We start from the raw sequence: 16,954 nt of genomic DNA on the forward strand, positions 1-16,954 counted from the left end.
ACTACCTAACAGTATTCCCCGTAGCACTTAAACATCCTTTCCACACTCTAAGCTGCAAAGTACCCTTTGCCCACTTCCATTCCCACTTCTGCTTTCATCTTCCCAAGAAAATCAAACATCCTCATATATCATCCACCTCAATCCATCTGAATTTATTCTTTCTTCTCTCTATACAAACATTTGATAATTTAGCAACTAAGGTGTGTCTCTTCCCTTTAAGACTAACTCAGACATATATATCTGATCCCATTTCCTACTTGGCTCCCCTACCCTAATCTATCAAAAAGATTTAATCTCTCCTTCTTCAAAAGTTTTTTTCCTTCTACCTGAAAACCTCCCTATCAGACCTCCCTTATTCTGACAAAACTTTACTTGATTCTGCTCTATGTTCTAGCTGCTTATTCTATTTTTTTTTCTTCCTTTTGCTGTAAAATTCTCAGGGTTGGCCTACTACAGCCTGAGCCAGCCACCCGTTTTTGTTAATAAGATTTTGTTGGAATAGCCATCCCATTTCTTTAAGTATTGTGGCTGCTTTCCCACAACAAGGGCAAAGTTAAGTAGTTAGGAGATGCTAAGGCTTGGAAACCTAAAATATTTCCTATCTGGCTCCTTAAAAAAAAGTTTGTCAATCTCTGGGGCTCCAAAGCATGAACTACATTCAATGTCATCATTTCCTCTGAGGATAAGTGAGCGCTACTAAAGGTTTTGGAGCAGCAGTAAAGTACCATGAGTAAAAGGGCATTTCAAGACCACTAGTTTAACAAAAGCATGCAGGGAGGATATAAAAGATCATTCAGGAAACTACTGCAAGAGACTAGGCATTAGGCATAAATGGAGAGAAATGAAAGGACTTTTTAATGGAACAAGGATCAAGATGAAATGACTGTATGTGACAGAAGAGACAAAACTAACACCAAAATTTCAATCCTCGATGATATGGCTCTCAGAATTTGCATTCTCTGCTACAGTCTACTGTAGACTTATAGCTCTTCATAGTTTTCTACCTTACTGACAATGGAGTTCCTAAAATTTTAATGATTCCATACCTTTTGTGTACCAGACATTCCCCATGCTTGCTACCTGGCTAACTCCTGGGTAAGCAATCACTTACAAAGCAGCAGTTCCAACAGAGTTGGCCAAATGATAGCACCAGACCAATGTCAGAGATGGATGGAGTACTCACCTGTGGTACCAAGCAGAGAGAGAAGGAAACTAAGATTTCAGGTCCAGAACTGGCTCTAGCCAAACAGGAAGCAGCAGCTATGAATCTGCTTACAGCAGAAGCAGAGTGTCTTTGATATTCTGACATACTCTTTCTGATGTTCAGACAGACCACCATTAGAGTAGTCATTGGCAAGAGAGTCTCATGAGAAACAAGCCAAAAAACAAGACCAAAAAGGTGAGGCATTAAATGGAGCAGACCCTATTGCTCTTTTGTCTAGGAAAAGCAGTCTTCCTTATTAAAGATGACACTACTTTTCAAAATGGCCAACATGATACTAACCTTCATTAACAGAGTTTTCACATCCCACGAGATTGAGAAGGATATCATCATCTTTATCATCAACTTCACATCCCAGCAGCATCCAACTTTCCAAGTTATCACTTTCAGAAATGGTGCTCTCTTCCTCTTCACTTGAACTGACCTCTATAATCATGACCTCTCGGATCGTACCCGATCTCTCTTCGGGTTTAGGCTTCTCAGTATCCCTCTTGCATTTCTTATCAGTCAACTCATTAGAATGACGAGAAGCAGGAGGACCTCGGGTCTTTGCTTTTGCTTGGACTCTAAAATTCTTTCTTTTACATCTATAAATACTATCTTCATCAGACAAAGTGATGACCTCTGACCCATCTGATAGCTGGATGACCTCACTATCTGAAAGGATAATTAAGTTCTTCTGATTCTGTTGACTACTGGATGATTCAGAATTCCCAGAGTTCTTCTCTTCATGTTCTTCCTCCCTGATGACATTACCAAGATCTTGGGCATAATGAACTTGGCTGTAGAGCTGAAATTCCACCTCACTATCGACACTCAGTTCACTAGACGACTCTTCACGATAAAGGTCATCTTCATACGCTTCTATAGTCTCATAACCCCCAAACATCACGGAAAGTCAGTAACTTTGATGCTGTAAAAGAGAAAGTCATACAAAGAATGTATTTTAAAAGCTCAGATCATGCCTATTTAGTACATAATGATATCACCTCTTAGAACTAACTTCTGTGAAGGCATCCCTTTTCTCAATGACATATTAAAATACCCTTTTCTCTTAGAGTATGTTTTCTCAAGGATTTCTAAATCCTGTTATAACCTACTCTAATAACGCCCACCACCTCAAATAAAAATTACAACCAACAACTTGAGTCTTAGTTATTAATGCATCTATCATATTCTGCAGGTATGTTGGAAAGGAAAAACAGGCTGAGATCCACTGCTTCAGACACCAAACACTTTTTCCCCTGAACGTTAAAAACAGCGAAAACATTTTAGGTTGTTCCTGCCACTCCATCCGTTCTTCATCTTTTCTCTGGTTCTGGTCCTGAATCTCATCGTTTCAGGTATACATTCTCATATACGAATATCACTTCAACTATGACTAAAATCCACAACAGCTAACAATTATCATATTTACTGTTTGAGTGTAGATTTTTATTCGCACTTAAAAAATTAATCTCACGGCCTTCTGATCCTAACCAAAATACATAAAAATATCTAATAAACCTGGTTTACTTCCATGCTAGCTATAAAGATGTGTGTGAAATACAAACTTACTAAGGACCCAAAATTGAGGCAAAACTCTTAGCTTTGGGAACACTTTATTTTCCACCTGTGAGCATATTAAATCCTACCCATCCTTCAACTCAGCTTAAACATCACTTCCTCAGGGAAGCTTTCCTTGACCCACTAGACTAACTGTGTCCCCTTTAAAGGCTTCCATAGCACTTTACATTTCAAAACACCACATTACTAATTGCTAATTCAGTGTTAAATCTCCCACAAACACAGATCACACACCCCAGAAGGACAGGAACTATACGCACTTTGTTAAACAATGGATCCCCAGAGCCAAGTAGAGTAACCAGTATTTAGCAGGACCTCTATAAATATCTGTTGAATTAATGAATGAATAAATAAATGAATAATATCAACAGGCATTTGTTCTTCAGCCCTGATAAATCTAATATGTGCCTAAAATATGGAAAGAATGATGGGATGAATTTTGCAGTTGTCTCCAACTATTCTGACTATTCTCATATCATCAACCAAAAATCTACACAATAGATGTTTTAATTAGGTTCTAATGGAATACTGATCAAAACAAAAGCTCTGGAAAAATAACTGATGTTTGTTCAAAAATCAGGGACAGCCTACAAAATAATAACAATGACAATTTATTCCTTCTATTCCCCTACAGATATAATTTAGAAAGACTAGCCATTTTCTTAGTTTACCAGTTCTCTGCCCCAAAAGTCAGGGTGTTCAGATAGTAGTTTTGGTGACAGAACCAGCTGACTCCAAGAATCAAATGAATAAGAGCCAAAAATGCACTACACTCATGTTGGAGTTTTTGTTTTACATTAATAAAGAAATGAACTTTTGTTGTACACCTTAACTTACACGTTTTATGTCAATTATATCTCAATAAAGCAGGGGGGAAACAGATGATTAAGTTCTCAGTTAATAATACTGTACTGTATACTTGTTGAAATCTGTTAGGAGAGTAGATCTTAAATGTTCTCCCCGCAAAAGAAAAAAAAAAAGGAAATTTGTGAGGTGATGGATGTGTTAACTAATCTTAATGAGGTAATCATTTCACAATATATGTATACCAAATCATCATGCTGTACACCTTAAACTTACACAGTGTTATTTGTCAATTATATCTAAATAAAGCCGGGGGAAAAAAGAAACCAACTTTTAATGTCTTTTTTCTTATAAAAGGTACAATATACCTGTTCCCTTCTTGCACCGTGCTTCAGACTGCTACGCCGTTGCCACACCAGTTGTATGTCGCTGTCTGAATAATAATGTTCATAGCACTTCTCAGTTTATATTGAAATGTTAGCCTCAGAGGAATTCAAATAAAAGACGAATCCTTTCCTTTTTATTTAATAGGTAAATTAATTCTAAAAGAAGTCAAAGGAATTATGCTTCCTTCAAAATCCTCACTAGATCCATCCTGAGGATCCAGTGTGGACTTAAGATAAAACATAATTCCAGTGCAGCACAGAAAAAATTAAAGAGCTAAATTACAGTTACAAATTTGTACTACTCTTGGAGCCATCCCAAAAGAAAGGGATTAAGAAGAGAGCCATAGGCACACCTGTGAATGTATGCCAAAAATAAACTACAGAAATATAATAAAAACTGACTTCCTTGGGTCTAAGAGTTTATCTCTTTCCCTGAAATGTAGAAAAATGCATTTAACAATTTAGCCCCTACAGCCTTTAAGAGGATTTTGTACCTTCTGTACTTGAAAATTGTGCTCAGCATCACTTGCTCTTCTATTCATGTAGTTTATGTATGCCAGGGTTAAGGTTTGCCTGGGGCTGTTTTGGTTTATCTTACCACTTTAATTACATTCAAACGCATTTAATTTATTTTTTTAAAAAGTGTATACTCGGAGGATGAATATGAAATAAATAAATATATGTATGTCTTGATCCAGAAGGCTTTCTCAGCTTTTTGATCACTGTACACAATTCTGGAGCATACCTAACTAGATAACACAAGGTCCCTATGAGAGTCACAGAATTTTAAATCTAGAAGAGAACTTTCAAATTATCACACACCACCGCCTCAATTTACATATAAGGAAACTGAGGTCTAAAGAGCTAAGGAGGCCCATCGAGGATTATGTAGCTAGTTAAGAACATAGCTAGGACTGGATTCACATTTCCTTAAGTCTCAGCCAAGTATTCACTAAGATTTTTTTTTTAATTTTAAAAATAATAATTTAAAAAATAATTTAATAATAATTTTAAAAATAATAAACGAAGGTTTAAAAAAACCTTCCTTCAAAGCTATATTTGCATTGGTTCTAACACCTAAATTTACCTCACAAATATCCATTTTACTTCCCAGTGAAGTATAAAAACTACGAGAGGCATTTTAACTGGAAGGAAAAGCACACATTTGAACGTCAGTTTACCATCCAAAAGCCTCCCAAATTGGTATTCAAAGATTAAAGCAATCCCATGACCAAAAAAAAAATGGTTCTTATATAAGAACCTAAAATATCAGTTTGGGAATGAAATCTATCTAAAGAATTAAAATAGCTTAACAAATAAAAAACAGCTATACAGAATAACTACAAAGGCTGTCACCACTCAAAAGTGGGAGCAGTACTCATTTACCAAATTTTTTCAAACTACACTACTTAAGGTTTATTTAAGGGTTCAAAATTTACTATACCTTTAAGCCCAATATTTTTGCTCTAACAGTCTACCAACTGGTCATTCCAGACCTTCTGTTTATTTCCTTTCAAAGAACTTTTAGGCAAGATGTTTCTTCTTGATGACATAGGTACCCATCTCAAGGAGATTTAAACTAAATTCACAGCTTTATTTTAAACCCAGTTTTCACTGGAAAGTTATTAATAGACTTTATTTTCAACTTAAAATTTCTTAGTGAGCTATCCTGACAGTGACAGATTTAAAACACTCTTAAGTTGCCTCTAGTGTTAAAATTTCTATCCATTCTTTAAACGTGACTTTGACTTTGAAGCATATCCGACTGGGTAGAGAATCCAAACGTGTGAAACAATGGTCACGAAAAAATAGGAAGACAGAATACAAGATGTTGGTGGGAGAAAATTATGCTAAATTTATTCAGACAAGTCCAGCCGTTCTTGGGATACAGTCTTCTTGACAACTAATCCTGTCTCAAAACACTTCCTTCACCTTTCCCTCAGCCCTTTTTCCTTCCGCTACTAAGTATCCTACCCTTGTAACGATCTTACCATCCTCACATTTCTTCCTCAGTTCATTCCCCGCCCTAAGATTCTCTTGAAAACAGCGCTACTGAGCTGTCCCCAAAGCGTAACACCGTCTGAAATATACACACAGCCCACTTACAAGTCTCTGGATGTGACAGCCTAAGTATTCAAAAGACAAAGTCGGGAGTTTTGGAAGGGACCTGAAAAAGTCATTAAATTGAACGTTGTCATTTTATACATAGAAAAACCAGCTCTGAGAAGCTGATGTGTGCACTGAGCCTAAAAGATCTAATCCACCCCTGTCATCTGAAACAGGTACGTTCAGCCCACAGCAGAGACTTCTGGGGTCTCCGGCGAGCCGGCGGGGGGCCCGGCGGGGCTCGGGCCTGCCGGTCGGCGGCGGCTCTGCGCGCTGGGAGTCCCCGCCGGCTCCCAGGACGGCGCCGAGGGAAGCGGCCGACGCCGCCCAGGTCTCCCCGCTTCACAGGGGGCAGGGGCACACGTGCCGACACCTTCCTGGCCCCCAGCTGCAGCGGCTGCTTCCGTCAGCTGAGGCTGGGGCCGGCCCAGGACCGCTCGGTCCCGGCAGGCCGGCTCCCGCTCGGCGGGGCACGGCCTCCGCGCCTAATCGTCTGAGCGGCCGCCCTCACGGCACGGCACGCAGGGGTGACGGCGGTAGAACAGGCAGAAACGCCACCCCCACGAGGCCACGGGCGCCCAGCCCTTTCCGAGCCGCGGCGTCAGGCCTCGGCCGGGCAGAGAAGGGGACACCCCAGCCGGCCAGCCGCGCCGCGTGGGGCAGAGCGCCTGAGGGGCCACGAGCCGCGCCCCGCCACCAGTGGGGGCAGACGGGGCCGCGGCAGCCGGCAAGAGGCCACGCGCTAGCTCTACAGCCCAGCGGACGAGGCGGAGGGCGGGCAGGGGTCCCACGGCCGCGGCCGGCTCGGGGTCCGTCACACACATACTCACTGCCGCCGCTGCGACCAGGAAGCACCAACCAGGAATCAAAACGCGTAAAGAGACGGGGAGGGGCGAGCACAAATGAGGTAAGGGAAGCGCGTCCGCGCGGACCCGGGAGGAACTAAGGCACTTCCGGGGAAAACACAGCTCCCGGGAGTCGTCTTCCGTCCCTGCTCAGCCTCCGGGCCCTCTGTACGCATGCGTAACAACTGTTAACCCTTTCTCTTCCCCGCTGATAATCTTTTGGTTTGCTTTCCTTGCTTTGCTCCTTCCCCTTCACGGCTTCTTTCAGAGGTACCTAGGACGCATCTGTGATGGGGGACACTTTGCTTGAATGACTTGCATGGGAGAGATGCTACTTACCTTGCAAAACCAGGGAGAGTTCGCGCCCTTCTATTCCCTCAAGAAAAACTACATCTCCCATGATGCCCCTGGGCGAGTTTCAAGACCGGCTCCGCCTCCTCCTCCCCCAACCTCAGAGGACGCTCTCTTCCGGGCCACGTGCCGTGGAAGCCCTGCTGAGGCTCAGGTAGGGGACGAGGGCTGTAGTGGCAAGCGGCTTGACCAGCGGACCCGAACCCCAGCGAGAGAGAAGCATCTTTGAGAGCGCCTGGCTTCTAGCTTCTTCTCCCTTGCGCTAGGTGACATTAGGCAGGTCCCTTCCACCTCTAGGTTGAAGTTGAACTTAGTTCACATTGGGCCCCTTCCAGCTCTCTTTCTAGAGTACAAGGGAACAGATGTAACTCTTTGTGAACCTTAAAGAGCTGCGTTCTTGCTAAAAATTGAAGTTAATACTGTCCCTTAGAAGCTTCTGGAGGCTACGGGCTGTGTTGGGAGCTTATGGCTTCAGTTCCTTTTCTCACACCTTATTTTAATACTTAGTAATAATAAATCTATCTGTACAACTTTGCAAATAACCAAGCGCTATATGAATTCCTTGGCCTTTGGCGACAGTCCTGAAGGATAAGCTTGACATTGTTTTTGTCAACATTTGTTGAACATCTGTTAAGAGGTAGGCAGTGCTAGCAACTGTGGATATACTAGTAAATTGTTTCAAGTCTCTGGTCTTATAGAGCTCAAAGTCTAGCTGGGAAAATAGAATACAGGTAATTTGGTTATTGTCTAAGAGTTTGGCGAGGAAAATGATTAGAAATTTTAATTAACGTTATGGTAGTGCTGGGAAAGAGGACAGAGTATAATGAAAAGGTAAAATTGGAGGACCCTGTGTAGAGGATCCTCTACACGGAGGAGGAAACAGGCTAAGAAATGGGTCACAGAGATTACTAGATTGTTTAGGTAATGTGTATAGTGTAGAACAAATGTTATCTTGAAAAAAATAATTTATTGAGTTTCTATCAAGTGCCAGGCTTACTCCTATAAGTGTGCTATATATAAACCCTTTTAAATTTTAACAATCTTTTGAGGTTGATGTTTTTCATTCCCATTTCACAAAAAAGGAAACAAAATCAGAGGCTAAGTAACTTGCCCAAGGCCACAAGGTTAGGAAATGCTCCTAATGACTGTGCCCAATCCTCTCACCTATTACTCATGCATTCAACAAAGATTTACTGTCCCCATGCTCAAAATGCTTTAGTAGCCCCCTTTAGATTATGTTATAAAACCTAGAGTCCTTTGGATGGCGTGAAGGGCACTTCATGAGCTGACATCCGCCTACCTGTTCACCACCATGCTGAATCCTGGACAGGTCCCACAATGCTTTATGCTCTCCCACATCTGTGCCTATACAGAGGACATTCGCACCGCCTTCTCCCTGTCCATGTAACACAGTGCTATTCACCTTACTATGCTCAAGCCCTGGGTCTTAGGGAAACCTTCCAACTCAGCCAGACAGAACAGGGATTCCTTCCCCTGGGCTCCCCTACACTTTGGACAGACCTCCATCAAGGCAATTATATTGTGTTTGTCTTATAGTTGTATCCCAGCAGGATTGTGGACTCCCTGAAGGCAGAAGCTTTGACGTTTTATCTTTGTCTCTCTACCAGCTAACATAGTGCTTGGCAGACAGCAAGCACTCAATAAAGGTGTTAAAGGAACAAGGAGCTCTAACTCCCTTTAGGCTCTAGGAAACCAAGAACCAAATGCGGATCCACCAGCTGTCAGTTCAGTGGGGAAACCTGTCATGACCCTAGATAACTGGAATGCTCCATGATATTAAGATGGGTATAAAGAGCTGCAGAGGCCCCAAGGATACAGAGATTTCTGACTAAGGAGAGTATGTCTACACCACCCCTGCCTTTACATAGTGAGTTCTCGTGAAGATCCAGTCTCCCATTGCAGTGTTGGAGGCACTGAAGCCAAGAAGGGAAGAGACTTGCCAAGAGGCGGAGCTGTGTCTGTAATCCAAGGCTCTGAGTCTCTCCTCAAGCCACACACACATAGTATTTGTCTTTCCACCTCATGCTGTCTGGTCCGCACTTCCTGAGATGATGGGTGGCAGCATGCACAAGTATCTTGAAGCCTCTTTTACAGGGAATGTTCTAAAGAGTCCATTTAGGGGCTGGCCCGGTGGCGCAAGCCGTTTACTGTGTGCGCTTCGCTGTGGCGGCCCAGGGTTCGCCGGTTCAGATCCCGGGTGTGCACTGACGCACCGCTTGTCAAGCCATGCTGTGGTGGTGTCCCATATAAAGTAGAGGAAGATGGGCATGGATGTTAGCCCAGGGCTAGTCTTCCTCAGCAAAAAAGAAAAAAAAGGAGGACTGGCAGATGTTAGCTCAGGGGTGATCTTCCTCACAAAAAAAATGAATAAATGAATAAAGAGTCCATTTATCTCAGGAAGGAAGCGCCTGTTTTCCTCAGGGCAGTGACAGTACTACATCAACGATGAGCAGCTGAATGGGGGTGAGGGGCCAGAAGAAAGCAGAAACCCTCTGCAAAGGGCAGGTAAAATGAGGGATATACCATAACAGGCTCTGGGCAAGTAGCACATATTACTCATCCTTATCCTTCTATTGCAGAGGGAGGAGCTTCCTCCTTTCTTTTATTCCAGTTTATAAGTAGTACCTAGAACCTCTTGGAACTAACTAATCATTTTGACCTCTTACCAGTTGCTTTTCTGTTACTATTCATTCACTGAGAGCCTCCTATGTAACAGCCCCTTGCTAGCCACTTTAGATGTGTCGTCTCTCTCCCATCCTCAAAATGACTCTGTAGGGTAGGTGTTAGCCCATTTCACTAGTATGGAAATTGCTGCTTGGCAAGGTCATGTGACTTTCTCTAAATCACAGAACTGGGATTCAAACCCAAGTCTTGTCTGAGTCCAAAACCCACACTCTTCTCTATGCCCAAAGCCGCCTTTCAGAACTAAACTCCTTGAGGGTGGAGACTATGACGACCTGCTCCTGTCTGTCCGCCTGGCACTTAACCTGAGGCAGAGCACACAGTGTGCACTCAGTGAACGCTTGTGGAATGAGTGGATTCAGTGGGGAACGTCTGCCAAGTGAAGGCCTGGGTGCAGTATGAACAGTGTGGTGGGACAGCAGAGGAGGGAGCAGCTGCCTGCTTAGGGGGAGTAGAGAAGCCCTCTTCTGCAGAGGGGGAGGCCAAATAAGGGTCAGTAAATAAAAACCAACAATCCAGCTTTCTAACGGCAAAGAACACCAACAGGCAATTCAAAGAAGAAATCCAAAAGGCTGTGAACTATAAGAGGTCCTCACCATCATTAATAATCTGAAAGATGCAAATAATCTCATACATGGTGGATGGGAATACAAATTGGAAAAGCCTTTTAGGGGAGCTCTTTGATGGTATCCTTCAATTGTAAATGAGCTATGTCCTTATATGTATGTACAAAGATTGTTTGTGATAGAAAAAATGGAAACAACATAAATATTCATCAATAGGAAATAAACTAAACAAGGATACATCTAAACTATTTTTTAAAAAAAAACTATGCCACTTTACAAGAATGTGGTGAATCTATATATACTGACATGGAAAGACCTTCAAGACACAATTAACTGAAAAAGAGGCAAACTGCAGAGCAATAGGTGTATTTTGTACTCGTTGTTACAGTTTTAAAGGATCTATGTGTGTCTAAATGGATATGTGTGTATGTAAATACACAGGGCAAATAGGATACCTCTGGGGGGGTAGTGGGAGTGGGGAGGGATGAGGAGGGACTTTCACTTAAAAAAAAAAGTGAGATGGGATTAATTGAGAAGAACATCACATCACTTCTGTGGTACTCCTACCAAAAGTGCATAACCTGAATATAGTCATGAGGAAATTATCAGACAAACACAAATTGAGGGACGTTCTACAAAATACCTAATTCCATCTCTTCAAAAATGTCCAGCTTTCTAATGGCAAAGGGACTGTCAGTGTCATAAATGTCACTGTCAATGTCATAGAACACAAAGACTGAGGGACTGTTCTACACTAAAGGAGAGTAAAAGAGACATGGTACATGATAAATGCAGTGCGTGATCCGGGATTTTCTTTTGCCTTAAAGGAAATTTTGGGGACAATTGGCAAAATCCAGTTAAATCTAGATTTGATGACAGTGCTGTATCGATGTTATTTTCCTGATTTTTATATTATATTGTGGTTATATAAGAGAATATCCTTGTTTTTTCGGGCTATACACACTGAAGTACTTGGAGTAAGTATCTGAAACTGATTCTCAAGGGTTTTGGAAAACAATCATGTTGGGAGGGAGAGAGAAAGGAGAATGATAACACAAATGTGGTAAAAAGTTAACATTTTTGGGGAATCTGGGTAAAAGGTATACGAGAATTCTTTGTACTAATTTTGTAATTTTTCTCTAGGTCTGAAATTATGTCAAAATGTAAAATTAAAAGGAAAAATAAAAAGAATAAATAAGAGTTTACCAGATAGGGAAGGTAGAGGAATCTTCTGGCAAAGGAACAGGATGAGCAAAGGAAAAAAAAACTGACAAGCATGAGTCTCGTGTTTTGAGAAACAGCTAGTGTCTCTGAGAGTCCAGGTTGGTTGGGAGAACATGGTTGGGGAGAAAGGGAGACAGGAGAGAGAAGGGGGATGAACAGTGCGACCCACAGATGGACACATTTCTGTGCTACCTAATATTGGAAGTGAAGATTTTAAGCTTTCTTTATATCCAGCCTCAAGCCTTGCAAGAAATAACTTGAGTTATTATGGCTGCTCAGTCATTTCCTTGGCAATTTATCTTCATTCAGTGACTGTAGAATAAGAAACCCTAGAATAATGGCTGAATGGGACATCTCCTACCACTCCCTTGTTTTGCAGAAGGGAAAACTAAGGCCCAAAATGGAGAAGTGATTTGCGAGTTTCCAGCAAAAGTTGGTATTAACACTGGCTTCCAGTTCACAATCCATAATTCTTTCTGTTGCACTAAAGTCTGAAACGTTGAGGCAGAAATAGAGGCTGGCAAGTGAAATGAATGAATGTTACCCTTTGAAGTTTGGATGCTTTTCATTTGCCGCAAATATAGACAATGTTTGTACAATTTTAAAATGTAATGATAGAAACTGTTGTCACTTAATGCCCATATGTTGCAGCTGGTAAGTGATATTCAATTCAGGCTCCGAATCTGAAGCAGCAATCAAGGTGATTCTCAGGAATTCTCAATGACATTGGTACCCATCTGGATTTGTTGAAAAGTTTAACATCCTTTTTTATTATTCATGATTTTGCAGTTCTTCAAATTGCAAGGTGATGGAGAGAGCACACAATTTTCATCTAGGCTATGAACTCATTCTTGAAAATTTGGACATTCATATAGATGGCTTTTAATTTTTCTTAGAGACTGCTTTTCCTTATAAAATCATGAAATTTTAAAAATATATACTATAAATTAAACTGTATAAATGATAATATTCTCATTACAATAAAATCCTAGGGACAAGGAGCTAGTATTGCAAGGACTCTATTCTCATTTGTTATTATTCCTAGTTGAAATTGTATTCCTCAAGGCTTAGATCTAAGTGACTATGTAATGAACATTGACTAGCAAAACTATTGAGATTCTGATTTATTTAAGAAGCATCAGATTCCATATAAGAAATCTCGAAGCATGTCATCAGTAATGTGATGAGAAGCTGCATACTCCAAAAGGCATGCCTTTATTTTGATGCCCATGAGCCCTGGACCTCCAGATTCTAATGCATGCAGGGATGCGCGTGCTCATACAGGGGCGGATCTTATTCAGGTCTCATTCTATGAGGGAACAGCTTTCTTTACCTGCCTGTCCCGGACTCCAGAATTGTGCCTGCAATTTTCAGTCCAGACATGTCTTTGTAACGACATTAGCGTGAATTATTTCACTCAGGACTTTAGATTGACAACAGAAAAAAATTAATTGAAAATAATCAAGATCACCCTGTCAAATGAGTTATATACAGTTTACAACAGTCAACTTAAGCACAATTTTATACAATAAATTATAGATGTTACGCTTTGTGTTTCAACCACTAATATCCATTGTTTCTTACTAAATTTGTGAAACCATTAGCAAGGTGGGGCTTAAAAGGACTGTCTCTATCTTGATAGAGTCCCTGTCTTCTTCCTCTGCCTTCATTCTGGATCTGATATTCTTCTATGACTGATACCAGTCTGCATTTGTGCAGTGTATTTCTTGTATCAGATCTATTAATTGCAGAAGATTCTGTCTCCCTATCAGCAGTACCTCAAACTTCACACTTTCTATGTAGTCTTCAACAACTACATTTGCATGGCCCTAGCAATCTCTGTTCTTGCTTTGCTATGGGACAGATCTATTAAAGTCCTGGAACTACCACACATTTTCTTCAGACTGTTCAATGCCTCTCTTGAGAAGGGCTTGTTTCTCTCTGCTGTGCTGTTGCTCTCAGAACTTACTCTCTGACTATCTCTCTTCTGTGCCTGCGCTCAGCTGTGCAGGAACAGTGAGAGGTTTTATTGCCTGCCTGGGTTTTTAGCACAGAGAGGGAGTCTACACATTTGACTGAACATTACCCAAAGCAAGCTCCAGGCTGCTTAACAGACACAAACTCTGACTCTGCTTCAGTAGTGTTATCAAAGTCTCCAGCTTCCTGTCTTCAAAGACTGCCTGGGCAAATCTTGACCAGATTAGAACAGGATAGAATTGTGTGAAATGGGACCAGGAAAGCAGTGGGCAGAGATTACTAGGAGCTGTACTGGGTGGCAGAGGATAAATCCCATGTATCTATAAAAATAAGAAAGTAGCTGTAGGCCACGAGGAGAACTGCAATCGAGTGAGGATCAGCAGGGTAATCACAGACTATCAGGACTAAAATGGGTCTCATGTGGGACTGGAGTGGGAATAAACATCAAAAAGTCAGAAACAATAGACATATATTTTGGGGTGTGATAAAGATAACATTTCAAATCAGTGGAGAAAAGATGGAATATTTGAGAAACGGTGCTGAAAAAACTGCAAACGTGAAGTTAGAGCCTACCTCATATCATTCAAAAAATAAATTACTGATAAATGAAATTATAAATGAATTAGAAAAAATATTTTGAAATATAATACTTTAAGGAGAAGGATAACAAAAACAAAATTAAAAGACAGAGTAGGAGAAAATATTTCTCTCACATATATCAAAAGATATCACCCATAATAGGTAAAGAGTTCCCACAAGTCAATTAGAAAACTAAATGCCACCACAGAAAAAGAGCCACGAATTTGAACAGATAGTTATAGACAGAGAACTAAAAACAGCTGATTAACATGAGATAATCAATCTTTCTGATAGATAAATGGAAATTAAAACAATACATTTTTTATAAATCACAGATAAATTTTAAAAGATTGATAATAACCTTCATTGTTTCATTCATTCAAATAAATATTTATTGTTTACTACATGTCATGCATGGAAAATGATGAGAAAAACAGACCCAATCTCTGCATTTATGTCTTTGGGGCAAAAATGAGTCTCTTGTAAGCAGTATATAGTTAGATCATATTTTTTTATCCATTCTGCCAATCTCTGTCTTTTAATTGGTGCATTTAATCCATTTACATTTAAAGTGATTATTGATAATACAGGACTGACTTCTGTTATTTTGCTGTTTGTTTTCTATATGTCTGATATCTTTTTTGTTCCTCAATTCCTCCAATGCTGCCTTCTTTTGTTTTTGATTTATTCTAGTGTACCATTTTGATTCCCTGTTCATTTCCTTTTCTGTATGTTTTTTAGTTATTTTCTTAGTATTACTGTGGAGATTATAGATAACATCCTAAATTTATACGAATCTAGTTTAAATTGATACCAGCTTAGCTTCAATAGCATACCTTAACTCTGCTCCCCATTTATGTTGTTATTGTCACAAATTACATCTTTATACATTGCATGCCCATTAAGATAAATTTATAATTACTGTTTTATGCATTTGTCTTTTAAATCATTTAGAAACAAAAGGAGGATTTATAAACCAAAACTACAATAATACTAGCTCTATATTTACTTTCGTAGTTACCTTTGCCAGAGATCTTTATTTCTTCCTATGGCTTTCAGTTACCATCTAGTGTCCTTTCATTTCATCCTGAAGCATTTCCTTCAGCATTTCTTGAAGGGGAGTTCTACTAGAGATAAACCCCATTAGCTTTTGTTTATCTGGGAATATCTTAATTTCTCTTTGATTTTTTGAAGCATAGTTTTGCTAGGTATAGTGTTCTTAGTTGACAGGACTTTTTCTTTCAGCACTTGAAATATATTATCTCACTGCCTCTTGGTCTCTGTGTTTTTTGATGAGAAATTGGCTGATAATCACACTGAGGATTCTTTGTATGTGGAAAGTTGCTCTTCTTTTGCTGCTTTCAAGATTTTCTCTTTGTCTTTCAACAGTTTCATTATAGTCTGTATCAGTGTAGATCTCTTTGAATTTATCTTGCCTGTAATTTGTTAGGCTTCTTGGATATGTATGTGTATGTCTTTCATAAGATTTGGGAAGTTTTCAGCTATTATTTCTTCAAATATTCTTTCTGCCTCTTTCTCTCTCTCTTCTTGTGGGATCCCTGTAATGTGTACATTAATATGCTTGCTGGTGTCTCATAAATTCCTTAGGTTCTGTTCATTTTTCTTTACTCTTTTATCTTTCCACTCCTCAGACTGAGTAATTGCAGTTGACTTATCTTCAAGTTCACTGATTTTTTATTTTGCCTAATAAAATCTGTTGTTGAACCTCTTTAGTGAGGTTTTTTTTTTTTTTTTTTTAATTTCAGCTATTGTATTTTTCAGTTCCAGAATTTCCATTTGGTTCCTTTTTATAATCTCTATCTCTTTATTGATTGTTCATGCATTTTTCTCTTGATTGCATTTAGTTCTTTGTGATGGTTTCCTTTAGCTCTTTAAGTGTATTTAAGGCAGTTAATTTAAAGTCTTTGTCTAATATTATGGGTTGAACTGTGTCCACCAAAAATTCACATATTGAATTCCTAACATCTGTACCTCAGAATGTGACCTTATTTGGAAATAGGGTTGTTGGAGATATAATTAGTTACAATGAAATCATTAGAGTGGACCCTAATCCAATATGACTGGCATCCTTATAAAAAGGGGGAATTTGGACTCAGAGACATGCACACAGGGAAAAATGAAGGCAGAGATCAGGGTGATGCTTCTATACCAATCACTGCCAACAAACCACCAGAAGCTAGGCAATAGACGTGGAACAGAGTCTCTCTTACAGCACTCAGAATGAACCAACCCTGCTAAAACCTGGATCTCATGTATATGTTATAGTGACACAAAAATACCTGAAAAGGTACTTCATTTAGGAAGTAGGTTGAAGGGGAGAGAAAGGAGTGAGAAGTTGGACTTTCAATTTTTACTTAATACACTTTTAAATTGTTATACCTTGCTGGAAATGTGTATTCATGTTGTAACTTTGAGAAATCAATAAATATTTTAAAATAAAATTTAAATTTTAAAATCTTCTTTATATGGAGTGAAAAATCTAACTGATCCATTGCTACTACTTTTGTTCTCTAGAGCCTCACAATGCATATTAAGATATCAGAAAACTCGGATTTGAGTCCTAGATTGTGTGTCTTCTCTACCCCTCCAGATCCACTCTTCTCT

At 39.9% G+C, this 16,954-nt stretch overlaps 1 protein-coding gene across 5 annotated transcripts in view; it reads right to left on the reverse strand.

Annotated features, from left to right (window-relative positions):
• ZCCHC7 (zinc finger CCHC-type containing 7) overlaps nt 1-7,027 on the reverse strand; it is a 242,032-nt gene extending 235,005 nt beyond the window's left edge. Inside the window, exons 1-3 of one of the 5 annotated variants that reach the window (XM_058523578.1) lie at nt 5,423-6,538; nt 3,961-4,025; nt 1,505-2,135 (exon numbers count right to left, since the gene is read on the reverse strand). In XM_058523578.1, coding sequence (XP_058379561.1) covers nt 1,505-2,111 — 607 coding nt within the window. In that variant the 5' untranslated portion in view covers nt 2,112-2,135; nt 3,961-4,025; nt 5,423-6,538. Of the gene's footprint in view, nt 1-1,504; nt 2,136-3,960; nt 4,026-4,472; nt 4,996-5,422; nt 6,539-6,910 lie in introns of those variants that run through there. The other 4 variants (XM_058523576.1, XM_058523575.1, XM_058523579.1 and 1 more) reach the window with 4 other exon arrangements.
• Nucleotides 7,028-16,954: the final 9,927 nt, after the last annotated feature.

This window comes from Diceros bicornis, chromosome 28 (genome assembly GCF_020826845.1).
Source record: "Diceros bicornis minor isolate mBicDic1 chromosome 28, mDicBic1.mat.cur, whole genome shotgun sequence".
NCBI classification, from domain to species: Eukaryota; Metazoa; Chordata; class Mammalia; order Perissodactyla; family Rhinocerotidae; genus Diceros; species Diceros bicornis.